This window comes from Ambystoma mexicanum, chromosome 8, assembly GCF_040938575.1.
Source record: "Ambystoma mexicanum isolate Mex_15411 chromosome 8, UKY_AmexF1_1, whole genome shotgun sequence".
NCBI lineage: Eukaryota > Metazoa > Chordata > Amphibia > Caudata > Ambystomatidae > Ambystoma > Ambystoma mexicanum.
The window spans coordinates 1,108,154,463-1,108,182,332 of NC_090929.1; the positions used below are offsets into that span (position 1 = coordinate 1,108,154,463).

General features: G+C 45.6%; 1 protein-coding gene across 1 annotated transcript in view; it reads left to right on the forward strand.

Moving 5' to 3' along the window:
* The window catches only part of LOC138473212 (protein-arginine deiminase type-3-like), an 85,264-nt gene that overhangs the window by 41,490 nt on the left and 15,904 nt on the right, over nt 1-27,870 (forward strand). Inside the window, exons 10-12 of the mRNA XM_069611780.1 lie at nt 19,680-19,787; nt 21,096-21,250; nt 26,515-26,659. Of these exons, the coding sequence (XP_069467881.1) occupies nt 19,680-19,787; nt 21,096-21,250; nt 26,515-26,659 (408 nt within the window). The remainder of the gene's footprint in view (nt 1-19,679; nt 19,788-21,095; nt 21,251-26,514; nt 26,660-27,870) is intronic.

Sequence of the window (27,870 nt, forward strand, 5' to 3'; positions counted from 1 at the left end):
CAGAATGTCCTGAGTGTAGTTGATAACTACGGAATTCTGCACTGTCTTCGAAAGTAAGTAGGGAAACAAAATACAGTTTCCAGGCAGGATTTCTTTCAACAAGACACTTCTACTCAGCGGGGATCTTTCTGTTCACTGCAACATTCTATTTAATACGCCAACGAGAAAGACAAAACATGAGAACATGCTTCCACATGCTTAAGGAGAACCCATTTACTTCTACATGACACCTAACACATGCTCACGTTAAGCCCACTCCAGTTTAACTACATTTGCAGTTAAAATGCTTTACTTATGAAGATAACTTGCTATTTAAATACTACACATTTAATTTACTAAATCAGTTTGTCTATTGACTTTACTCACTATTAAAGTTACATTTTTACTTCACCTAAACTCCAAAACATGCAGTGCTATTACCACTATGTGACATAAGTGGAATAATGACCCTTCCCCAACCATATGACTTGGTGGCACCTCATTATCGCACGATAATGGACCCTCATCATACTATACGGCTATATTATAGCACGTGATGCCGCTCAAAATGCTGCCACAGGTGCAAAAAACATGCAAGTGTATGATCTAAAAACACAAGACACAAACCAAGAAAACCCCACCTCTTCTTAATTGAGCATAGACTGACATTATTCTGTAATCAGCAGAATACAGAATAGGACAGGAACAAGTAAAAAAAACAAATGTCATCCCAGGACAGCATTCCTTCCTCCTGAGAAAGACATGCCTTAAGCCTGCTTCAGAAGTTTCCAAAAAAGATTGAATTTGACAGGCCCATTTTGGGCCACAATTCTTTCTGTCTGAAACTGTTCTGTGTGTGAACACAGGTTCATGGTTTACAAAGTATATGTGGAGCTTGCCTGTGAACCATTTTCTACATGTAAGAGAGGGCTCCTGAGTTGAGCTGCATTGCAAGGTGCACCCTCTTCACGTTTTTTCTAGCAGCTGTTGAATGGTCTAATTTAGGCCAATCATGATTCAAGTGGTTTGGCTTTGTATTGCAGTTTTTCGTGATGTCTTGATAACATGACCTTCAATATTACAATCTGGCCACCCAAATGTCTTCCTGCCAAAGTGATCAGATTTTTGCTAAACTGTATGTGTAATGTAATGTAAAGTGTTCTTATATAGCGCCCTTCAGCCAATAACGATGACCTTGCTGAGCATGGCTATGTAAGAAAGAAGGGCAGGGTGTGTTAGCAGATAGCAGGAAGGCAGATGAAGAAACCTTTACTGTTGGTGGATGCAGGTCAGAGCTACCCGTTACCTGTATGCCAATATGAAAATCTCTATGTTGTTTGTGGTTGGTACCGACCAAGCAGGTTAGCCATAGAAGATGGGTAGGATTTGAATCTGTTCAGTACACAGGACATGGAGGTGGTCTGAAGGTGTGCAGGCAGTGTAAGCAGACAAGATTTTAGTAGTGAGGAATTATTTAAGGGAAGAGGGTGGTGAGGAGGGATGGTGGTAAGGGGTGAGTTTGTTGTTGCTTCCTAGCTCTTCATTGTAGATTTCACTGAGATTAAGGTGCAGGCCAGTGTCATGCAGCAGGGGTTGCATGAATCAAATTGATTTTCCACAGATGGTAGTACCAAGAGTATTGAACATTGCTTGTCGTAAATTAGCCCAAGTTTCTGGTGCATACTTTTTAACGAATTCCTATTATTTTTCCTTTCTTTCAAAGTGGTTATTTGAAAAGCCAAGTCATAAGCTGTTTCCTGAAAGTCAGGTGGTTCACTTACAGGCGGAGAGGTTTAGGTAGGGTGTTCCACGATTTAGTGGCCAGAAATGGAAAACAGGATCCTCCTTGCTGTTTCTTGTTGAAGCTGGGGACTGGAACTAGTACAGTATTGTTGGACCTAAGTGTACTGGAAGAAGTGCAATTTTGAAACTTACTTTTGAAGGAGGAAGGGCCCCCACCATGATTTGAATGATGAGTGGTGCACAAGGTTTTGAAATTAACACTTTTTTGATGGGTAGCCGGTAGAGAATACGTTATGCCAACGTGATATGTTCAAATTGCTTCATCCTGAGAAGTAGTCTTGCTGCATCAGTTGGAAATCTTGTAGGTTTCTTCATTACGTAATCTGGGAGTACGAGATAGAGGCTGTTTTCATATTCGTGTTTGGATATTATAGTATAAATGTAAGAGTGAGGTCACCTGGGGATCAAAGCAGAGCTGGCTGTTGAATTACACACCCTCATTCTTTATGATCTCCACAGGTGAGGGAGCAGAATACAGATATATGGGCCAGCTAAAAATGAGTGATGTGGTGATAGCGGGGCCCAGAGCTGCACCTTATTCCAACACTGCATATGTTCCAGACAATCCACTGAGAGCAGACTATCAAGTCTCCTCTCACCTAAAGCTACATGTCGTGCTCCCTCCTCTACAATCTGGCTTGCATCCCTCCCAGTGGTTCTAGTTCTCTACTCTCTATCTATTCTATTTTTATCCTTCTTGATCTATCGGCAGCATCCGACACAGTTGGCCATCCCAACTGCTCCTGCCTCTTTGGGATTTTCTGGATCTGCCCTCCTATTGTTTAATTCCTATCACTGGCCATACTTTGACCGTCTTGTGCACCGGTCAAAACTCTTCACCCCCTTCAATTTGGTGTTCTTCAGGGCTCTCAACCTGGTCCACTCCTATTGTCTCTGGACACTACTTCTTTATCTGACCTTGTCTCTTCCTTCAATCTATCCTGTTGTCATGCCTGCCACCCCAGGATCCGTTACTTACCCCAAACGCTCCTATTTTCCGGCATCCTCAGCCTTCAGAACGGCCAGGCCGTTCTATACTCAATGGAAATTGGCCAGGAGATGCCACTGAAAAAGCTTGCGTCACATGACCAACGTACGCGTCATCGCGTTGGTCAGGTGCACGTCAGCTGACACCATTTAACGAGGCGGATGCCTTACAGCTGTGCTTCTGACTGTTTTCAGTATCTGCGTTCTGGAGCTTGCTTCTGCTGTTCTTCGCAGACGCTCATCTTTCCATCGCAAGGAGCGGTTGCCTTCCCCCGCGTTCCTATGCAGTTTCAGGCAACCTCCCAGCTCGTCTCAGAGCTACCCTTTCTTCTACGTTCTTACGCAGCTTTCTGCAAACTTTCACTCTATTTTCATACAGAGCCTCATCGCGTTCCTATGCGACGCTCTTCATCCTGTTGCTTCGTTCCAAGACGGATCCCCGCCGCGTTCTTACGCAATTCAGCAATTTCCTGGTCTGTTGATTACAGGGGCCCCAGCTGCCCATCGCGTTCCTACGTGACACAGCAATTTCCACGGACTGAAATCAACACCCTGCAGAGTCACGCTCCATATCCATACAGTTCGGCAATACTATTAACCTCATTACTCTTTGTCACTCTCCGTAGACATTTACTTCCATTGTGGGTATTCAACCTCTGCTAAATCCCATCCTACTTGTAGGAGAGTTTAGTTTGACAGTCTCTGTACTCACCCCTGGTCAGGACTCAACTGGACCTTCAACATCTTTAAAGGGCTTGTCTTCCTGGATCAAGGTTTTTTCTGTGTGCACCAACCCGACTCTAGTGCGGCCCTCGTTCCGCCCGGGTTAGATTCCTCACTACCCTCTCCTTGTCGTTGTTTTTCTTGGATTCATCGGACATTGTTGGGATTTACCTGTGGTGGTACATCTATGTAGTGTATATAACATAGGTTCTTACTGTCCTTTTGTACCACTAGCCTTCTAATTAGTCCACTCTCTATTGACAGCCTGGTGAATCTTGGTCCACTCCTGCCCTTCCCACTAATAGCTCTCTTTGACGGTGGTTTTTACTAGTCGGAGAGTGACATTAGTTAGAAGGTTTCTCTTGACACACTACGTTCTACCTCTGACAACAGTAGATGGGAGAAGACATTGAGTGTATCCTTTGCAACTGCCAGTCTGTATCCTTTAAGTGAACCTTAGACATATCCTTCTGCATCTGTTGTGTTTCATTGTCACAAACCTGGTTATAACAGAATCAGAAGCCATGATGGAGGGTTCCGATCCCCTGACTGTCCTCACCCAATTGGTGGCGGATTTGAGACAGGAAATGATCACAGCACAGGATACCATGCGCCATCGTATGGACGTAATGCAAGACGCCATACGTGCCTCCTCACAAGGAAGGGCTGCCCCAGAACCAATTGCTTCCGGTACAGGCCTGTCTGCACCTCAAAGGGAATCCGTTCAGGTGCTAATGCCAACACAATTCCCTCTGGCTTCACCCTTTACGGGAGACCCCAAGACCTCCCGCACTTTTGTTACTCAGTGTCGTCTCCACATCCTGTGTAGACCCAGTTCATTTCTGGACTTGACAACCAAAGCAGCTTTTGTATTGTCGCATTTGGGGGGAACTGCAGCAGCCTGGGCGAACCCTTTGCTGGAGACCAACAGCCCATTGTTATATGACTGCGACGAATTGCTGTCAGCAATGAGCAAGGTGTTTGACATGAGGTATGCCACTCAGGCAACCGATTTGGAACTGTTGAATCTACAACAGGGTAGCCAACCACTAGTGGCCTATCTTGCACGTTTCAATCAATTGACAGCTGAAACACAGTGGCCGGAAGATAAGAAGACTGCGGTCTTCTATAAAGGGCTGTCCGAGGAATTGAAAGACGCCTTGTCAACAGTCCCTGTTGTGCCATCAGGATACATGGAGATGCTCGATCTAGTTCTCCAGATCGATGCTCGGAGATCCGCCAGAAAGGGCGAAAAGAAACCCTTCTTGTCCGCACAAAACCTACCTGGAGTTACTCAGACCCTCTAACGGACCTGAAACCATGCAAATAGGTGCTATTCGGGGTCGTTTATCCATCGCTGAGCGAGAAAACCGTTGCAAGAATAACCTATGCATGTACTGTGGTTCTGCGGATCATTTACTGGATTCTTGTCTTTAAAAAATGGCAAAAAAGCCGGGAAACCGCCAGAGCTCGGCAATAGTGGGGGTCCCTTTGCCGAGTACCAAAACGGACTCTGCTTTGTCACTAAATGCTTCCATTGCAGTAACGGTGTCCTTGTGTTTTAACAACACCACCGTTCAGACCCAGGCTATGATAGACTCTGGTGCAACTCATAGCTACATGGATATCACTTTTGCCAGACAGTCAACTATACCTATGATCACTAAAGCAGTACCTGAGTCAGTCAAGACAGTCGATGGTTCAGCACTGTCTTCTGGTCTCATAACGGAAGAAACGTTGCCTATCACAGTATCCTTACCTGACGGTCACACTGAAAAAATGTTTTTTGACGTAATCACAGTACCCCAATATCCATTGATTTTGGGTCTATCGTGGCTTAAATTACATAAGCCTGTGATTGATTTGGGTCACTGGTCATATCCAGTATCCTTCAGACCATTGCAATGAGAAATGCTTTTTGGATTCCGGTGGGGTTCATGACACCCCTGTCTTGGCGTTCCTCTAAGGGTTGCCGAGAATAAGTGCACTGATGTCACCTAAGTCACCGATGCCTCAGGAATACCAACAGTTCTCTGATGTGTTTGACAAAGGCAAGGCTGAAATATTTCCCCCACATTGTCAATATGATTGTCCTATCGAATTGATTTCCGGGGCAAAGACACCAACCGGTCAAGTTTACTCTCTTACCAAACAGGAAGATGCAGTCTTGAAGGAATACATCAATAAGGCACTCCAGACAGGCTTTATTCGTCCTTCACAGTCCCCGGCTGCATCTCCTTTGTTTTTCATCCCTAAAAAAGAAGGGGACTTGAGACCCTGCATTGACTACAGGGCTCTCAATGCCATAACAGTTAAAAACCAGTACCCTCTACCTTTGATTAACGTCCTGTTGGATCAGTTGGGCGCTTCAGTCATTTTCTCTAAACTGGACCTGAGGGGTGCGTACAATCTTGTACGGATCAGGGCAGGTGACGAGTGGAAAACCGCCTTCAAGACCCGGTATGGTTTATATGAGTACCTCGTCATGCCCTTCGGCCTGTGCAATGCCCCCGCAACCTTTCAGTATTTTATGAACGATATCTTTAGTGATTACATGGATCAATTTGTGGTCATATACCTGGATGACATATTGATATACTCGGCATCCTTAGAGGAACACATACTGCATGTATCCAAGGTACTTCAAAGGTTAAGAGAAAACCATCTCTTTGTCAAGGCAGAAAAATGTGTCTTTCACTCTCAGGATGTAGAGTTTTTGGGATATGACATCACCAGCCATGGAGTTAGAATGAGTCAATCCAAGGTAAAAGCCATCCTGGACTGGCCAGTCCCCATCTCTATCAAGTCCGTGCAATCTTTTCTGGGATTTGCAAACTTTTATAGACGCTTCATCCATTCCTTCTCAAGAGTGGTGGCACCGCTCACTACACTAACCAGTCCCAAAAATCCATTTCGCTGGACACCGGCGGCCCAGGGGGCGTTCGATCTACTTAAAGAGGCATTTACCACGGCTCCGGTCTTGCAACACCTGGATCCTGAACTACCGTACATTTTAGAAGCGGATGTGTCTGATCAGGCCATTGGCGCAATCCTTTCCCAGGTTTGCAAGGACACCGGGGTGGAACATCCAGTGGCATTTTTCTCACGCAAACTAGCTCCATACAAAAGAAACTATACGGTGACCGAGAAAGAGTTGTTGGCTATCAAAGAGGCTTTCCTCACATGGCCACACCATCTTCTTGGAGCAAAACACCCGGTGATTGAGAATTCCGATCACCGTAACCAACAGGCCATTAAAACCATGAAGTGCCTTACGGCTCGCCAGGCCCGTTGGCATTCGTTTTTTGCCCAATTCGATTTCCACATCTCCTACAGACCCACTAAGGATCATACCAAAGCAGACGCCCTCTCCCATCCGCACTCCGGGGTGGACAGCTTAAACAATACCAAACCACCTCTACTGGCAGAACACGTTGTCTGTGGTTGTTCAGTTCAACCCCCATTGAAGAAGGATATCCTAGATTGGGTATCACGTAATCCTCATGAGGTACATGAACTGCGTCTCGATATCTGAGATGGTCTCCCGTTTATGAACGGCCTACTGTACCTACCGACAGAGGAGACACGTACCAAGGCACTGCATTGGGGTCACGATTCCCTGGTAGCAGCTCATCCGGGTCAAAAGAAAACATTGGAACCGCTACAACAATGGTGCTGGTGGCCCAAAATGTCCAGTGATGTTGTGGATTATGTCTCATCATGTGCCCTATGTGCACAATGCAAAACACACCAAGTAAACCTATGGGATTACTACGCCCATTACCAGTTCCGCACAGACCTTGGTATATGGTTTCCATGGATTTCGTAGTCGAATTACCTTCCGTCCATGGTTACGACACGATCTGGATCGTAGTCGACTACTTCACTAAGATGGCCTTGTTCATACCCTGTCAGGGTATTCCCACTGCTAAGATCTTGGCCGATCTGTTCCTAAAACACGTCTTTCGGTTCTTTGGTCTGCCCTCTATCATTATCAACGACAGAGGGTCACAGTTTGCATCCCGATTTTGGAAGGCACTAACTTCTGCTCTGCTTATGGAGGATCGCATGTCCAGTTCCTATCATCCTCAAACAGATGGGCAGACAGAACGGGTTAACGGAACTATGGAACAATACCTACGTTGTCTGTGTCTTCAGTACCAGTCCTCTTGGTTTTCGCTGTTGCCGGCAGCTGAGTTCGTGTATAATAACTCACAGCATTCCTCAACGGGTATGTCACCGTTCTATGCTCTTTATGGACAGTACCCACTGACAAGTTAAAGGCTTTGACCGCCCTTCATACCAAAATAAAAAAAACACCTAATAAAGGCCCAAACTAGTGCCAAATACTATGCAGACCAGCGTCGGACAGCTACTCCGCGCTACATAACTGGCATGTCAGTCTGGTTGTCTACCAAACACCTAAAGATCCCGGGTAAGAGGAAACTTCTGCCCCAATTAATCGGACCATACAAAATAACACAAGTGATCAATCCTGTTGCTGAACGGCTGGACCTGCCCGCACGTTGGAGGGTACACCCGGTGTTCCATGTTTCCTTGGTCAAACCATGTACGTCAAGGACCCGGTTGCCTATCCGACCTTTGGCGGTTTCAGTCAAGGGCACAGACGAATATGAGGTCCGTGCTATCCTAGGCATGAGAATGCGAGCTGGGGTTCCCCACTATCTCATTGATTGGAAGGGGTATGGTCCGGAAGACCGATCATGGGAACCCTTGTCGAATATTCACGCTCCTGTGTTGCTCCGTCGCTTCCATGCGGTGAGAGGAGTGGGGCGCCCTTTGGGGGATGGTACTGTCATGCCTGCAACCCCAGGATCCGTTACTTACCCCAAATGCTCCTATTTTCCGGCATCCTCATCCTTCAGAATGGCTATGCCATTCTATACTCAATGGAAATTGGCCGGGAGACGCCACTGAAAGAGCTCGCGTCACATGACCAATGTACGCATCATCGCGTTGGTCAGGTGCACGTCAGCTGACATCATTTAACGAGGCGGATGCCTTACAGCTGCGCTTCTGATCGTTTTCGGTATCTGGGTTCCGGAGCTTGCTTCTGATGTTCTTCGCAGACGCTCATCTTTCCATCGCAAGGAGCGGTTGCCTTCCCCCGCGTTCTTAGGCAGTTTCAGGCAACCTCCCAGCTCGTCTCAGAGCTACATTTTCTTCCGCGTTCTTACGCAGCTTTCTACAAACTTTCACTCTACTTTCATACAGAGCCTCGTCGCGTTCCTACGCGACACTCTTCATCCTATTGCTTTGTTCCAAGACGGAGCCCTGCCGCATTCCTGGTCTGTTGATTACAGAGGCCCCAGCTGCCCGCAGCGTTCCTACATGACACAGCAATTTCCACGGACTGAAATCAACACCCTGCAGAGTCCTGCTCCATATCCATACAGTTCGGCAATACTATTAACCTCATTACTCTTTGTCACTCTCTGTAGACATTTACCTCCATTGTGGGTATACAACCTCTGCTAAATCCCATCCTACTTGCAGGAGAATTTAGTTTGACAGTCTCTGTACTCACCCCTGGTCAGGACTTAACTGGACCTTCAACTTCTGTATAGGGCTTGTCTTCCTGGATCAAGGTTTATTCTTCTCCTCCTACAAAGTGCACAGAACTTTGGACGCTTACCTGTGTGCACCAACCCGACTCTAGTGCGGCCCTCATTCCGCCCGGGTTAGATTCCTCACTACACTCTCCTTGTCGTTGTTTTCCTTGGATTCGTCGGACATTGTTGGAACTTACCTGTGGCTGTACATCCAGGTTAGTGTATATAACATGGGTTCTTACTGTCCTTTTGTACCACTAGCCTTCTAATTAGTCCACTCTCTATTGACAGCCTGGTGAATCTTGGTCCACTCCTGCCCTTCCCACTAATAGCTCTCTTTGACTGTGGTTTTTACTACTCAGAGAGTGACATTAGTTAGAAGGTTTCTCTTGACACACTACGTTCTACCTCTGACAACAGTAGATGGGAGAAGGCATCGAGTGTATCCTTTGCAACTACCAGCCTGTATCCTTTAAGTGAACCTTAGACATATCCTTCTGTATCTGTTGTGTTTCATTGGTACAAACCTGGTTATAACACATGTCACTTCTATGCTGATGACTCTCAAATCTTCTTGTCCCTTTCCTCTTTCACCTGCTCTCTCCACTGTTTCTGCCTGCTTTTTAGCTGTCCAAATATTCTTCCGTAGATTAGTGTTAGCTTAGAGACTAAATGATTTATAAATAATAGGTTTGAACTTTCTACTGGCCATAACCTTTTCATGCTTTTTTTTGGGTGTAAAATCTGTTTTTATTTTAAAGATACATACATTCAACCTTAAACCTTGGTGTACAGGGAAATATCAAAGCAAATGTAAACATGTTTCAAATTTCAATGACTTCTCAATCTAAACTGTTGCAAAACTGGCCCCCTCCCCTTTGACCCCCCACCACCCATGATATGCTCAAATCTCTTTGGTATCGGATGCACTATAATGCTAGACATGCAAAATGTCACAATTAACAACTTTACACGTATTTCCCAATATTATCTCCAGGGGTGGGAACCGATGAGTCGTGCACCCTTTGCCTGGTGTTGAACATTCAACCAAATCAGCGGGCTTCCAGAGCCTTACTATTTTTACACGTGTGCACGTTAGGAGATAGGTGTTATGTTATGTTATGCTAAAAGGATTTCTAAAGCACAACATTCGCCCAAAGGTATCTTGGCGTTAAGGTAGACAGTAAGGTCCAGCAGCAAATACTAGAACAAATGGGTCTTCAGGTTACGGCGGAAGATCAGATGGTTTTTGCTGGCGCGAAGATCGAGGGAAAGTCTGTTCCAGGATAGGGCAGCGATTACAGAGAAGGTGCGTCCACCAATCCAGAACAGCCTAACTCGCGGAACCGCAATCAGTAAAGCCGACTGTGAGTGCAAAGATCGGGCAGGCACATAGCGGGAGAATTATTTCTGTAAGTATTCGGTGCCTTGACTGTAGAAGGCGCGGTGTACTAGGCACAGGGATTTTAAAAGGATGCGCATCTCAATCGGGAGCCAGTGAAGTTGCTTGAGTAGCGGAGTCATATTGGCACGAGGGGGAGGACGAATCGCCGCCCGAGCCGCAGAGTTTTGAAGCAGCTGAAGCGGCTTAGTAAGGTAGCTAGGCTGGCCCAGGTATAGAGAGTTATAATAGTCTGTGGTGCTTAAAACCAGGGCAGCCACCACAGGATCTGATGTTTGGCTGGAATGAAGGGGAGCCCCTTACGTAAAATCCGTAGTTTAAAGTGCCCAGATTTACAGACAGACGCCACCAGGGGTGCATGGAAAGAGATGATGAGAACAGAACACCTAGATTTTTAACTGAGGTTGCAGGTGTAGGGCACGTGTCTAGTGAGGTAGGCCAGAACTCAGACGTCCATAAAGAGAGGGGGCTAATGGTGCCCACCACCAGAACCTCCGTTTTAGAGCCATTGAGCTTCAGCCAATTAGTCGCCATCCAGGCGCCAAGATCTTCCAGGCAGCTTTGTAGCCCGGCCGCAGTGTTGGCCCTGGTGAGGTCAAGGAACCAGGATCTGCCTATCATCGGCTTAGGAGTAGTATCTGAACCCATGTGCCAATAAAAGAAGCAGGAGAGGGCGAATGTTCAGGTTGAAAAGGATAGGGGAGAGAGCAGATCCCTGAGGGACGCCACAGAAAAGCAGTCCCGGGGGGGAGAGAAAAAAGGAGGCAAAGACAATGACTGGGTCCGATCAGTCAGAAAAGCTTGAAACCAGTCGAGGACCTGACCTGAGATGCCTGCGTCAGACAGCCGGGCCAGAAGAGTGGGGTGGTCTACAGTGTCAAACGTGGCAGATAAATCCAATAATAATACAGCTCCCACCCCACCGTGGTCGACTAACCGGGCAAGGTCGTCCCTGACTGAGTTAAGTACAGACTCTGTACTCCTACCAGGGAGAAAGCCAGACTAAAAGGGGTCGGAGAATCCAGAATATTCCAGGAACGAGGAGAGAAGAGGGAAGACCAAGGACTCGAGCAGCTTCATATTAAACGGTGTGTTGCAATAATATACAAATCTGTTCACTTGTCCTGACATTAAGGACATGTGGTCCTACATACCCCCAGTCCCATCTAGGTTCATGCTCCAGAGCCCCTCCCAAAGATAGCAAGTCTCCTGTATATTCCAACCTCCATCCAGGTCGTTCCTTTCATCCATCCAATACAAAATCCCTACCTAAAGAGGGCCTCCTCTATGTATATATATGATTCTAGTAGTTCCCAATATTGTTCGACCTTTTCAGCATCTGATGGTGATTGTCGCTTGAATGCGGCCTGTGACAATAAGCAAGTTTTAGAGAGCAGCACAGTCCACAATGTAGTAGTGGGAGGGGAGCGCTCCTTCCAATTTATGACCAACAGCTTTCGTGCAAGAAAGAGCATTAATCCTATGACTCGACGCTTCAGCACGTCTGTATGCCATTCATTTCTACCTTCCCCAAATTACATAGTGTTGGGAGTCTGTGTGATCTCAACCCTGTCTAGTCCAAGATCTGGTGATGAACCATATGCCAAAATGATAATAGTACAGGGCAAGACCACAGGATATGTCCCATTGTACCTATATTGTTACAACCTCTCCAGCACATCGCTGAGGGAGACAATCCCATCCTAAAGAGCTTTGTCAAGGTGTGGTATATGCATTGGATAGTTTTCAATAGGATTTCCCTGTTTCTAAGATTCATGGAGACGGTTGGAATAGCGGTAAAATATGAATATATGTCAGTGATATCAATTGCTATTCCTAAATCCTCTGCCCATGTTGTCGCTAAAATATAGTTTCTACACATATTATTAGGAATGAACATAGCATAAAATATGCAAAGGTGTGGGAAAGTAGTAAGGTGTTGTTCCATTTCCTGCTCACATGGAGCGAGGGGGGCCATGGCGGGTATCCACTGATGTATGTTTGAGGATTGTAGCTTGTATTGAATTATAGCAGAGCCAAACTCCCCTCTCTCGGCCCAGTATGTGGCACGCTGCTTGGAATTGTAATAAGATCGCCCCCTCACAGATGTCCATAATCCGTTTATGTGCCCACTCCGTATCTTGTCTGGGATGTACTTTCTGTTGAAACCCATATGAGAGTACCGCCCGGATACTTGAGCATGATGGCGCCTTTTGTATGGGCACCCCTTCCATGGACCGCTTCCTGTGCCATTGCATAATCGTTGGTCCTAATATCGAGTGTAGTTTAATTGATGGGTGTTTGGTCAGAGTAATGGTCATGATTTCTATGGGGGGATAGCGGGGCCATCAGAGCCAGTTCTATGGTCCTCCAGCTGGTGTCATCGCTAGTACCGAGCCAAAGTTTCACCAAGCAGACTTGAGCTGCCTGGTAATAGGCCTTCTATGATGGTACTGTCAATCCGCCCTCTGCCTTAGCTGCTTGTAATACTTTAAGACGTGATATTTTTCCTCTCCATATGCACTTGGTGATTGAGTTATCTATGTCATTGATCATCATAGGCGAGGGGCTGACAGGCAGCATCATAGCAATGTACACCAGTTTTGGCAGCAAGTTCATTTTTAGAGCATTGATCCTGCCGTCAAAGAGAGGGATAGACTATCCCATCTTCCCAGGTCCGAGCAGATCCTATCTAAAACTTGTGGGTAGTTCAAATCTCGAAGTTCGCTGAGAGAAGCGCTAATATTAATTCCCGGATATTTATTATGATGCGTTTCAAGTGTAAAAGCAGTTATTCCTCCAGGGTCCCAAGGAATTTCTTGCATTAGTGGTAGAACATCGGATTTCCCCAATTGATCTTATAACCCGCAATTGGGCCAAATTCCTGCAATAGTGAACGTATATATGGGAGGGATCTAAGACTATTGCTTATATATAAGAGCAGATCATCCGCCTATAGGGAGACACAATGTTCTTCTGTACCCTGGTGAATGCCCATCCATCCGGGATTGGTGCGTAATTTAATAGCAATTGCTTCTATGGAGAGCAAATATAAAAGGGGTGACAGTGAACACCCCTGACATGTTCCTGGCTAAAGATTAAACGGTGGAGAGCCAACACCATTTGTGACAACCAAGGCCATGGGACCAGTATACAGAAGTTTAATCTGCCTTATTAGAAATGGGGGGAAGCCGTATTTGGCCAGGGTAACAAACATAAATTCCCATTGAACTTTATCAAACGCTTTCTCCGCGTCAACCGTGAGACCCACAACTTCCGGATCTCTATCACCCGCCGGGATATGTAATAGCCTGCGTATGTTATTGCTGGAATGTCTATTGAGAATAAAACCAGTCTAGTCTTTATGAATCAGAGATGGAAGTATCTACTCTATTCGCTCCGCCAAGCATTTTCGCTAATATCTTGGTGTCAGAGTTGATCAGAGATATCGGTTGATAGGAGCTGCATTCTTCCGGATCGCACCCTGCTTCGTGGACAACTATTATATTTTCTGCAAACATTGACAGTGGTAACTGCCCTCGGTCTTTCGCATCCTAAAATACAGAGTCTAGTTTAGGAGCTATTTCGTCAGCAATCATTTTATAAAAATCGATGGGAGGAGAGTGGGGAGATCACACGCAATATTTCCAAGGCTATAATGGGGGCGTTAAGGTTGTCCCTCTGAGCTAGAAATATCTGAGGTAGGGTCACATAATCCAGAAACTCTCTCATACATTAGGTTGAACAAGAGCTAGAGGCTGTAAATATAGTTCTTAATTGTATACCCCGAATCAGGCATTCATATTTTTGTCTCCAAGCAATGGGTGCCCTCGGGTATCTTTAAAAGAGGTGATCATTTACGCTGCCTGTCTCTGTTTCAATGCTAATACCATCATATGTACTGGTCTATCACTCTCCAAGTAGTATGGCTACTTTTTCATACTTATGAACTTTGGTTATTGGAATTGAGCATTCGTGAAGGGAAAAAGAAGCAAAAGGATAGGTTCAAGACTTTGATATTACACCTTCGTATCACCCAGATGCACAGGGAAAATGCAGAAGGCCTCACTTTGTTATCCCATCCTTAACACCAGTTTATTAAAGATGCCTTTTTTATTTCTAGAATAGCCCTTTAGTACCTGATATTGTGAATTCTAGTAAAACATCACTGAACAAAAGCTGTGTTATACATTGCACCATTGCTTGGCATCCCTACATGTAATAAAAGATGGAGGTTGAGAGGGCTAGTCGGTAAAAGGAGGAGAAAGACTGAGTTAGCGAACATGAGACGCCTGGCTCCAGATAACTGTTCAGAACTATTCAAGGTAACTTAAATTATCTCTGGGTGAATGGTTCTTTTAATTCTGGTGCAGTTCAAAGTGTGTGGACCTGAAGAGGCCTTCTTTACAGAGTGCCTTAGTTAGCATGTTGTGCAATACATGGTGACAAACATGGAAGAGTCAGATCTGCTAAATTGCTTTTTTGAAGCATTGTCTGTGGAGCAAGGCTGCAAGGTGGCCAACCCTAATGAGCCCTATTTCCAATTTCCCTTAGCTGACTGATCCCCTTGTGTTCGTGCATGCAGCACGAGGCAAGTACTCGAATTTAGGAGTGTTTTTTATTGGTGTTGTGCTAGTGTGTAATTTGGCTAGACATATTTTTAGTGATTTGCCGAAAGCTGGGTGGATTTCCTATATGCATAGCCATCTAGGGATAGAGTTCCAGAGTTTGGCTGAGCAGAAAGAGTAAGCCAATGCCCTAAGGCCTTTCTGATTGAAGGTTTGTACAGCCACCAAGGCAGTGATACTGGTATGTAATGAATTGTCTGTGGTCATTCTGGCCCACTGCCATGGAAGGCACAATGGCTCATAAATATGGTTTTGAATTAAATCCTCTGTTTCATCGGGAATCTTCAAAGTCTCAAAGGGAGGCTGGCAGGTGCGTTGTGGCATCTTTATAGTCTGTTCAACAAATTATCAAGTAGCAATAGGTGTTGGCTATTGGTGGAGTCTGGTCTTGAGAGTACTGGAAAGGGAGAGGTGGTTAGAACCTTTATCTCTATACAGAAGACGCCTCTTAATCTGGGGGATGTGTGGCGACAGGCTGCTTGATATGCCTTAGATCCGCTGACAGCAATCAACATGGATGGCCTGGATTAATTCTTATTTGCATGCATTAGTTCATGGAATTTCAGAAAATAGCACAGGGTTTCTTATGAATGATTGTCTTCAAATCCTATTGCACAGTATTATATTGGTCAGGAAACCACTACTTTTGGGGTGACAGCCCCGGTCATCTCTGACATGGAGTGTTTACTTGTTCTCAATAGTCCAGGTGAACAAGGACTGTGGGCACAGTTATCACGTTTATGCTGACAACACATAAACCATGGTGAAAAATCATAGGCTTTCTGGAGATAAGGGGGCAACAGTTCATTTTGTATTTTTCTGAAACTTTTAATGTTCTTTTGCCAAAGTGCTGTACAAAGAATAGGAATAAATAGTACAAATAACGTGCAAATGCAACAGGAATTATCCACAGAGTATGAGAAAAGAAGATGTTGAGTTTGTGATAATAAGTGGGATTTCATGTGTGTACGAAAGACATGAAAGTAAGAGGGGGAGTGCACGGAGAGTGGGAGTGAGTTCCAGAGCGTAGGGGTTAGTAAGGACATTAATGGAAACGAGAAGGAGCATGAGGAGGTTTAATGATTCAGAGCGAAGACATAAGGGAGGAGAGTATAAACAAATGAGGACAAAGAGCTTGGGGGGACTTGAAGATATTTGAACACAATACAGAACAGATTATTAAGAATCAGAGTCAAAAGATAGGAGGGAGTGGGAGGAAAGAGAAGCATGCAATGAAGTAGAGGTAGATAGAATGTATGTTGAATAGAAGCATTATCGGCTGAACAAAGAGGAGCAAGATGGAAAGCAGGGAGGACAATTAGAAGGGCAGAGAAGTAGTCAAGGCGAGAGAAGACAAGCGAAGTGATGAGGAGTTTAGCAGCGTGAAAGGAAAGAAAGGCACAAGCTGAGCGAATATTATATAAAGATGGAAACGACAGGTACGAGCAGTGTTGGAGCTATGAGTAGAAAAGGATAGCGAGGAATCAAAAGTAAGACCTACATTGCAAGCTGAAATAGAAAAGTGAAGAAGAGAAGGGCAAAAGAAAAGACCAGAGAGAGGGGATGGAGAAGGTAGAGAGGCAGGAAAAACGATTCAGATTAAGATGGATAAAGTGTTTACTGGTGCCGGTAATACCGGCAATCCCCTCCATGGAGTCCACGGAATGTGGAAGTACCGCTATTGCCAGCACCTGGAATATACCAGCAATACCAGGATATCAGGTGCCTGTAACTGTAGGTCCATTTGGATTTACTGCCAGGAAACCGGAAAACTCGGGATGTCCCCCTTTGTCTACCTTGTGGACATTGCAATGTCATTCTTGTCATGTCCATGGTGTGATATCAGGCGCCTGTAACTGTAGGTCCATTTGGATTTACTGCCAGGAAACCGGAAAACTCGGGATGACCCCCTTTGTCTACCTTGTGGACATTGCAATGTCATTCTTGTGTTAAAATGTATGAATGCAGCATTTAAAATTGCTATGTGCTCAATTATCGGGTTTGACACTGCTAGGGCATGCTGGAACCCATAGCTGCAAATCCTCTTTTTGGAGAAAAATGATTCTCTGAGTAGGAGTTATTAATGATTTAAGGAAATACCACTTCTCTGAGGGGGGAGAAGGGCCCAGGGAATCTCACTCCAGGAATCTCTTAGAAGCACATCAGGTAGCTGCAGACCAACCCAATCACCTATGGCTCAGCCCCCTCATACAAAAGAAAGACAACTTTCTCTAACTCACCACACACGCTACACTAGTAATGGAATCAGCCATCACATATGAGAGCTAGCTGCCTCCAAACATACCACACTAACAAGGCAACACCACTGCTCACTCCTTTAGCCATATCACGCATGCCCACATGCCAGGGGCTCGCCTGGTCTCACACCACGGACATCCAAAGTGAATGACCTTGGGCTCTTCCCTCCGGAAGAAACATACACGCAAGTGTCCCAGCCAATAGCCACATAACCTGATACGTTGCACAAAACTCAAGGGCTTCTGGCCTGTAACTATCTACACCTCAGGATTGACACCTGGCCCTCCCTATATCCCATTAACACCCATCCTCCCTTTTTTGCTGGGCCACCCGCATTGAAACAGTAAAATTGAGGTAGTGTGCTATATGTCTACTTTACATTACATTACATGTCATGAAACCTGGTGGTAAAATATTAGATCACCTCCACCACAACACACCCTCTTATACCCCTGCATTTGCTTCACGAGTCATTTTTAGAAATGGCTTTGCAATTTGAGGGTACAAAGTATGAAGCGGACCAGTTAAATCACGTGGAATCCATGTACACATGACTTAACTGACCACATTTCCAAAACTTCAATATCAATCAAGTCCTGTCAAGGAACAGAAAGTTCATTGGTAAATATGTAATATTAACCACCGCAGTTATAAGTGTGGTCTAACACATCTTCCAACTGGGTGGACATTCCACCCCAGTGTTTTACTCTGGGATGCTCCAACTTATTGTTTTGTTAGCCGTGTTTTCATTGTTCTACTTGGGACTGTCTTTAACATTGTTGTACCAGGGAATGATCACAGTTCTGTCAGTAGATATGTGTATGTGTATCGTCTATCAGGAAACCTACACTATATTGCCTGAGGGATTGTCTAAACAGCGGGTTCTATCTAAGCATAGGTGGAAAAAGGAAGGACCGTTGAATTTGTTTGCTGGGCCCGATCAGATGAAGAATAAATAAGCCAAGAGCATCTACAAATTGTCATAAAGACAGGAGCGGATTCGGCTTATTAGTCATAAAACAATTTGCTACTATAATGGCAATAGAGATTGTGATGCAACCGAACAACATAACATAGCATCATTGGCAACATTATTTTGATGAAATACATTCATACACATAGAATGTATGCCTTAAACAATTTACCTTTGCATTTCTCGTTAATCCTTCAATAATGTGAAAAGCTCCAGTGAGCTTGTTACTCTGTGCACCGTAGGCTTAGCCACTCAGTCCAGTAGGCACGGTCTAACGCTTTCATCAAACGCGGGATGCTCTACCCCATCTCTCTACCCCATCTCTGGGGTGATCATTGCGTTTATAGTTCTGAACCCAAGAACCAGTTTTATGAATTGTCACATGAAGTAAGCAAGCAGTGTGAAGCTTTGTTTCTATCTCGGTGCAGTATCTAACTATTCATTTTAAGTGCTTTTTGATCAACGCCATCTTTCTGCCAGTGAAAAGTCTAAGCAATCAGTTCAACAGTGTGTTGTCCAGACCTTTGTTCTAAAATGGAATGGTCTAATATTCATCATCTAACCAAATGTTCTACTGCAGCATAACCTAATACATTGTTACACGTGAGCTTCTGAACGATATCTTTTGTTTATGCATCCTACCCTGCAAATCTATTGCAGTGTGGTCTAACCCACCATTGTACCATAAGATGGTATAAAACACTTCTTCACCCGAGTTGGACCTAGTCCACCATTTTACCCCATCATTCCATCCGGGAGTGGTATAATCACTTATGTGACCAAGGCCTGGTCTAACCAATTATTTTGCTATATAACCCTTTACTCTGAGGACAGTAAAATCCATAACTTCTTTGGGCTGTTTACTAAACCTTAATTTTACTAGGGATCAGTCTGGCCCTAAATCTTTTCAGCTGTGGTCTAACCCCTGTGGTTGTCTAACCGATTTTTCAATCAGGAAGCAAATACATATTATTTCAATCAGAGGACAGTCCTACACATACATTTTATGGGGTCCTATATAGCCCTTTGTTCTTCCACAAGTCAGTCTAACCCATAATTTCCTATGGTGTGGTATAATTCATTTTCCTAGAACCTTGGATAATGTAATCTATCACTTCAATGCTTTACTTTCTGTGTGGTTATCTATTGGCTCTACCAGAGGATTGATTAATTAATCTACCATTTATTACCTTTAGGCATATGCCAACCCTTAATTCTGCAAGGAAATGGTCTAATCTCAGGGATGGTCTAACCCATGAATCCTCCAGCGGTGAAAAGGGATATACTCTAATCCACTGTCCAAATAGGTGTCAGTCTAATCTAAATGACTTCTGTTTTTGCTTTTTTATCAGGATGAAATGGAGCTTGGCTATGTAGAGGCACCTCAGAAAAACTTTCCTGTGGTCTTTGACTCCCCCAGAAACGGACCCCTGCAGTATTATCCAATCAAAAAGATTCTGGTATGGAGAGTTATTCTAGCTTCCTCACTCTGCAAATGTGATCTTGCGCAAAACGCCTTACCATTCATATGTGTCATTCTTGTCCTTCACAGAAGAGACTCCTCCATTGTATCCCCACAGGACATTTCCGCACTCACAAGAGATCTTTTCAATCCAATAATAGACCGCCCAATCCTCTCAAGATGCATTCTCCTCTCCAAAAGAAACTGCCTAACTCTTACAGGCGACATCATCATCCTCATACAACATATATGTGTCTGGGTGTGTGATAGTATTCTTGTTTTGTGAGGTTGAGGAGGTCTTATGGTACAATGAAGATTTCCCGTGAGGGGGGTAAAAAAGGTTCATGTGTGAGAATTACTTGTGTGAGAAATACCAGTTCTTGTGTGATGATGATGTTGCCTGTAAGAGTTAGGCAGTTTTTCAGGAGGTGAGAATGCATCTTGGGAGGATGGGGAGGTTTATTATAGCGGTGAAAAGATCTCTTGTGAATATAGCAGATGATGCTGGATTTCCTTGCATCTATGCACTGTAACACTAGGTGCTTTTGTTTTATATATATATATATATATATATATATATATATATATATATATATATATTCATATTCCATGGCAACAAGCCTGGAAATAATGTTCTTACTACAGGCTAGTTATGACATCACAAATGACCTGTAATGAGAAAATGACATCACAACGGCTCCATAACTAGTTATTACACTTCAGTTGTGACATCACAATGCCTGATGCTTAAGCCAGCAAAGGTCAGATTTCCATCTGTCACTGCAACAGTTAATTAAAGCCATTACAAGCTTTTCAAATGCATTGCTTTTTCAATAGTTTTCTGTGACACTTTGCATCGATTAATTGCCAAGGGACTGTTTATGGTACAATGTTTAATTTGCACACTGCTGAAGTGTAGTACATGTGAGCAAGAAGCTGCGTGTTATTACTTACCTTACAGTATCGTTTTGTTTTCAATGCATTTCATTTAAATGTTTAAACTATTTTCTACAACACATTCAACGCTGTATATTAGCTTGCACCACTCGTGCAATAGAGTAAGAAATATGCCAAGATCAAATGGCACCTTGCCATGCTTCTAAGAAGATATGTCACCCTTAGAAGAGTGCCCCTCCCTCTCCCTCTATCATGGAGTGCTATAGGTCTGTAGCGCAACTTGCGTAGGTGCTCGCAATCCAAGGGTTGCTAACAGTACGCCTATTGGATATAGTTGCGTTCTCTTCTTCTGCGCCAATATTTTGAGCTTTTCACAAATGTTTTCTATTTCTCACTACTATTCTAAAAGGGTCCAGATTTTGGCTATGTGACAAGAGAACCTGTAGACCCTAATGATGTCAGCACCCTGGACTCCTTTGGGAACCTGGAGGTAAGCCCTCCACTGACGGTGAACGGGAAGGAATACCCCCTGGGGAGAATCCTGATAGGTGGCCATTCACCCACGTAAGTTTGCTAGCAATATGTATTGCTTAATATGAATATGTTTCACTTATGTCATACACCATTGCCTACTTATCTTAGCATTTTAATATACCTTTTTAAACTAATAAATCGAGTGTCTTAGAAAGCAACAAAAAAGCAATAGAAAAATAAAAAGATACAATATTTGATAAAGATACAAAAATATGATGAGGAGTGAACGGCAAAAAGTGAAGAGGAAAAAACGAGAGAGTGAGACTGGAAAGAAAGAAAGAAAGAAAGAAAGAAAGAAAGAAAGAAAGAAAGAAAGAAAGAAAGAAAGAAAGAAAGAAAGAAAGAAAGAAAGAAAGAAAGAAAGAAGGAAAGAAAGAAAGAAAGAAAGAAAGAAAACAGGCAAAGGGGAAGATGGAAACAAGGACAACAAGAGTTATAAAAGGAAGAGAGATATATAAGTAAAATACAGGCAATCTTTAGTTGCTGTGGCGAACCAGATGTAGGAGTTGTGCTAAGATGTGATATGTTCAAGGGTGTTTATTCAATAATATGAAAAACTCTTTATCTAGCACTAAAAGGGTAATTCCTTACCTAACAAACTAAAAGTAAGGGTGCTCATTAAGAATCCAAAAGAAATAATTCTTAGTCCAAACCCTATTAGCTCTCTAACTCGACCACTTTGAAACAAAACAAAACGTAGGCTGGAGTAATAGCCTCTATCCCTGGGCTTTGCTTGGCCCAATTACTTGAGTCTCTTTTAGAAAAGAAGTTTGTCTTAAAAGTATGTCAATTTTTCACAATTCAGTCCTCAGCTGCTTTGCAGGTTCTGTATTCCAAATCTTAAGCCTGTACATATATTCGATACGTTTCCATCTGTACAGGGGAAAAACGGTTTTCTAAATGCAAGTCTAGCATTTCTGACTTGGTGCTTGATAATGTTCTTGTTTTGGATGTCAGCAAGGGAACTCTCCAGGATCTCCCGAGTCTCAGTATTGCTTGCTATGTTTTGTGTTTCCAAGGCTCCCGAAAGTCCTCTGGCCCTCTGATAGGCGTACTTGGGAACATTGGCCTGAGCCCATGGAGTGAGGAAGTGCCTGATTGTAGTTCCCGTAGAGATCCTGCATGATATCCTTTTAAACAATGCCACATTTAGAAAAGAGAACATCTGAGCACAGCCACAAGTGGGGGAAGCGTTTCCCCAACTCTGCACCACAACCCCAGAGAAAATCGGAGACATCTGGCTGAAGAACGAAGGCTGAAAGCAGGGGGCCCCGAGCTGACAAGATGGCGGATGGAGTTGAGCCTGAGCGCTGAGAGAGACGGAGCCGAAGCCAACGATCTGGCTGCGAGCGGTAGGCAGCACAGCATACCGAAGAACTGACGGACCTCCCTGCACGCTGGGACCGGGTCGGATGTGGTCGCGCACCACTGCAAGCGGGGCTCGTGAGGAGGCTGAGCCCGCCTGGTTGTGACAAGCAGAGCTAAATACCACCAGCGCACTACTGAGCGCACGAAAATGGGCAAATGGCAACACCGTCACGGTGCACAGAACACTGCTTGGACGCTCGCTCCCCAAGCCTTCACAGGCTGGGCCATGAGCGATAGACGGTTAATCTGCACACACCAGGACGCATCGGAACACGCCAAGTAGCAGAGCGAGACGTGCAACCAACGATAGACTGCTGACCGTTGATGCAACGCCCTGGGGCACGGACATCAGACAGGCCGACGATTGATACAGCTGGCTGCCAGGAGAGTGCATAGTGGCTAAGGTATGTGGTGGCAGCAGCGCACACGGAGTCGGAGCTGTATGGCAGACACTGCCTAGATAACAGGGCAGCGGCTGCGGTGGTCATCCGAAGCCCTGTGCGGAAGGACACGCCGCGGCCACCAGAACTCCCCCCTTGACTCGCTGTATCGGACAGGCCTGTAGCCGCAGTTGGGGCCGGTCGGTGCATTGGGAAGAGCGCTGCAAGGTGCGAGCGAAATAACTACGGCCCGCTGCTGTATCTCCCTGACCTGCGCACCACCCAGGTGCACTTACAAGAAAGCCTGGGCGCTAAGACGGTTTCTGCAGAACACAAACACAATGCAGTGCACGTCACCCTGATACCGCCACAAAAGGTGCCTGCATAAAACGCACTATAACTCGCTGGTGCAAAGGCGACTAATGCACTGATCAGACTTCCCTGGATACACCATTGGGGGATTCGCGTGCTTCTGGAAACACTGAGGCAAGCCACGCAATTTAGGAACTGGCGGGTGAATCTACAAGGGCCTAGAGTTGGATCCACTAGGAAGGACACTTCCTCCAAACACACTGAGACACTAGCAGTGCGCTCCACCCCACGGGTGTGCGCCTCTGGCAGCTAAGAGAAGCTGGGACACCTGAGTAGTGCGTATAGGAAAGAAACATCAACACGGATGCCATTGAGCATCCAGCAGAGCACGGCGACAAGTCTGGAGCATGGCGATCAATTAATCAGATAAGTGGAGGTGAAGGCACGGTAGTAGAGCCTGTGGCCCCAATGACTCCAAAACAACCAAGCCCAAGGGGAACCAACACTACAAACACACTAACCTGAAACTGCCACAGAGGCCTGAACCCAATGCAAGCCTGGTGGAAAACATCCGCCACACAGCTGTCTACTATTGCTGCCGCACAACCCAGCAGACGGGAAATCCACCGAAAAGGTGCAATGTAGCGAACTGTCAATGCAGCTCGGGAGAATTGTGGCATGAAACACGCCTGGACCTGTGCGAAGAGCAAGCTGTGAGTAATCTAAAGCTAACATTGAAAATACGTGCCCTACGGGTCGGCGGTGAGGCACGATCCCCACGGCACCAACAGTGGCACTAAGCACACAGTAACACTACTGGAACTCAAGTTAGGCAGAAAAGTGCAAGGGCAAAACGGCAAGATTGAGGGCATGTCCCCATCCAAGGGGAGCAAGAAGTCCACAATCATGAACTCTTTCAACAATGGAACCAAGTCTTGCGAGATGGCTCAAGATAGTGCCACGAGTTCGGGCACAGCGAAAGTGCCAGACGCAAACAACAGAGAAGATCAGTGCTAGGGGCTATTGCGGCACTACAGTCATTTATTGACACAAAAATAGATTAAGTCAAGGCGGACATGCAGCTGATGAGGCAAGACGTGAGGAATCTAACTGAAAGAGTAACATCAATAGAATCTGACCTGAAGGAAACCAGCGCCACAACACTAGACCTGGAGAAGAGGCTGCAGGAGTTAGAAAGGAGAAATGCCCAGCTGGAGTCGCAAGCAAAGGATGCAGAAGGGCAATAATGTGTGGCTTCTGGGATTTCCGGAGAGACTCGAAGGCCTAAACCACACTGAATTTGTGGAGACCTTGCTACTGCAATAAGTCGAAGCTGGCAAACTCACACAGGGCTTTGCAGTGGAAAGAGCCCACCGATCATTACAGAAGCAGCCTGCCCCGGGGTCGCACCCTTGCCCGATGATCGCGAGGATACTCAAATTCCAGGACAGGGAAACCATCTTGAACTACTCAAGAGAAGGGGGTGTGATACGACGTGACAACTCTACAATTGGCATTTACCCTGACTACACGCCTGCTGTCCAAAGAGCCAGGAACTCCTTTATACCAATCAAGGCTAGGCTCAGACAACTAAACGTGAAATACATGCTAATGTACCCCTCCAGGTTAAAAGTGATCCACAAGGGTCGATCTATATTCCTGGAGACTCCAGCCGCGGTCACTATGTGGTTGGAGCATAACAATCTGGATGGCGGAGAAGAATCTGTCAAGTGAGCGATATCAGGAACTCAAAGGAAGGAATGAAGGAAGGAAGGAAGGAAGGAAGGCATATTAAAGAGGAAATCCAAGCCTACGGGTGGAATTGGGTTGAAGAGAGAATGCCAGAGTGGTGCACAAAGAGGCCTACACAGGTAAAGTCTTCAAATGCTTTCTGAATAGAGCTGCTACGTTGTATATCAGCATTTTGCAGGCAGTTCCGTCGATAACGCAGGGAGTGAGCCATCTTGTGGAAGCAACGAGGCAGGGGTGGTCTGCCGAAAAGTCAAACAAGTGTTACCTTTGCCCTTCACCTGCAAGCCGAGCAAACTGGACACCCTACGACAGTGGTCTTCAAAGTTTTTCATGCTGAGCCCTCCCCCCTTGAGTACAAATATTCTCTCCAGGCCTACCCACAAGCCAAAATGCTAGTATTTTCTATTACAAATGGTCACCGTAATCCGGTTTTAAGGAGCTTTGCGCACACCCCTCCCCGTCAGGAGTATCATTTGAGCCACCTTAGGGGGCCAAGCCCCACACCACAGTTTAAAGAACACTGATCTGTGATAATAGTGATATATGGTGTTTGTCAAGTGGGGGCAGGCACCACCAGTAAGCGTGGGACAGGGTTGTTTCAGTTGTTGCTGGATTGATGTTCTCATCAGGTCTCATGAGCTTACAACTGGTGATGGAAGCGGGCCCTATCATATCTTTAGGGGCAGATGCTCACCTCAAAGTACATGGAAGTGCTCCAGTTCATTCAGTCTGGGAGGGTGCTTTGACCTTTGTCACCTTCTAATTTTAGTTTCACCTTTTTCTCCAATGTGTGATCTACTTATGCCTCTTTATACCCTTTGACTGTTCTTTGTTCTCTTCTTCCTTGATCTGAACGTTGTCGCTTTTCCCTTTTCTGGTGTCTGTTTTTTGGCTTTTGTCTATGGGCCTCATTCCGAGATTGGTGGTAGTCATGGTGCTATTTGCGCCATGACTGACTGCTACCAATAACGGGTCCGGCACTGGTGTAGTTCAATGGGGACTTACCGGCGTAGTCCGACCCTGGCGGGACCGGTAAGTCCCCATTGAACATGCCATTCCCCATTCCCATTTGAGCCCCCATAGGGCTCAATGGGAATGGGGAGGGCGCTAATAACGGGCTCGCAAGTAGCAAGCCCGTTATTAGCGCCCTGGTCCCTTAGCGGGACCCATAAAGGATGTGTGGTCCGACCACACTTCCCCTACGGTTCCCACAAAGGGACCTGGGAATTGGGCGGTAGGGGATTACCGGCACCGGTCTCCTTACCGGTGCCGGTAATCCCTTACCGCCCACCTTGTAATGACCCCCTATGTGTAGTATTGGTCTGTTTAATGTGCGCAATATTTTCTCTATCTCGTCTGATCTATACCTCTATACTTGTCTCTTTCTCGTAGGTTGATCGTTTCCTCTTTCCATTTGGCTGATATGTGTTTCTCTCCACCATCTTTAATCCCTGTCTTTTCCCTTTTACCTGTTCGTCTCAGATATGATGGTTTGAGGATGACTAAGGTAGTGCGAGACTTCCTTCATGCACAGAAGGTACAGCCACCCTTGGAACTCTGGTCTGATTGGCTACAAGTGGGTCACGTGGATGAGTTCTTAACCTTTGTGCCGGCCCCTAGCCCTAAGGTAAGCTCCAAGTTGCACCACACGGGTGCTCACGAGAAACACTTGAGTGAGTGTGCAGGCTGAGACTTTGCCACCTCTGGAGTGGGTAGCAATGAAGGTGACCAGCTGTTCTGATTAAAATGAGTGCCAAGTGTTATTTTCTTCATATGTATGCCTTTTACTGACAGCAGCTCTTTTTTCCTAAAGTCAGCCTATGGGGAGATTGCTGAGGCTAAGTACAGCAATACTTCAGTGTTCAAAGGCCAGAGCAAAATAAAGTACATTTACAGTACCTCCTCAGAATCGATTCCGTTGCCATACTGCCTCCAGGCACTACCAACTCTTCAGTACATTGCCAGTTACCCAACCTCTAGTCTTCCTATGCACCCAGCACTCCATACCTGAGCCAGTTCCCCTATTGCTGGCACCATGTGCACCCAACCTATCATGTACCAGTCCAGCCTCCCCGAGCCACTGCTATGTGCTTCACCACTTACTCTGTTGGTTCAAGGCCCATTGTCATTCCCAACTTTCAGACAGACAAGTTCATTTCCCTTGTGCAATGTCAGCCTGCCAACTGTCAACCTCTATGTGCTACCACCTCTCCACCGCTAGACAACCCTCCTGGTGTCAGACTCCATAGATCCCAACTCCTCCATTATTAGCCCCAGTCCATTTACTGTCACGAAGCAGCACTGTGTCTGCTCTACCAGATACCCTTTGTGGTACTCTCTCCATTCACCCCCACCTCTCCAGTGGCAAGGAGGCTTTCCGGTTCTATGTGAATAGACCCCGTTTTAAAGGTCTTGAGAGAAAAAGACCAATTTACATTGACCGATTTTCTTTTGATCGGAAAACCGGCATTGTAAGGGTCTTTTTCCCTTGAGAACTTTGAAATGCGGATTCCTTTTTTTAAAACATGTTTGAGGGGGTTTTTAACCCCCCCAAGCCCTCCATTGTTCCTCCTCTCTACCCCAAACCAGTCCCCCAAACTACAACACATACATACACACAACACAAACACGAACCCTCATCTCTCAACCTCAGCCCCCTCCCTCTCACCCCCACCACCACTCCCCAAAACCAAAACACATACATACATACACACAAAACACCCACACGCACCCACACACTTACCCGTTCCCCTGTTCCTGCGCTTCCGGGTGCCGACCTGCCGGCAGTCCCTGCATGCACTCGTGTGTGGCAGGGGCAAGACAGTTCGCTTTAGAAAG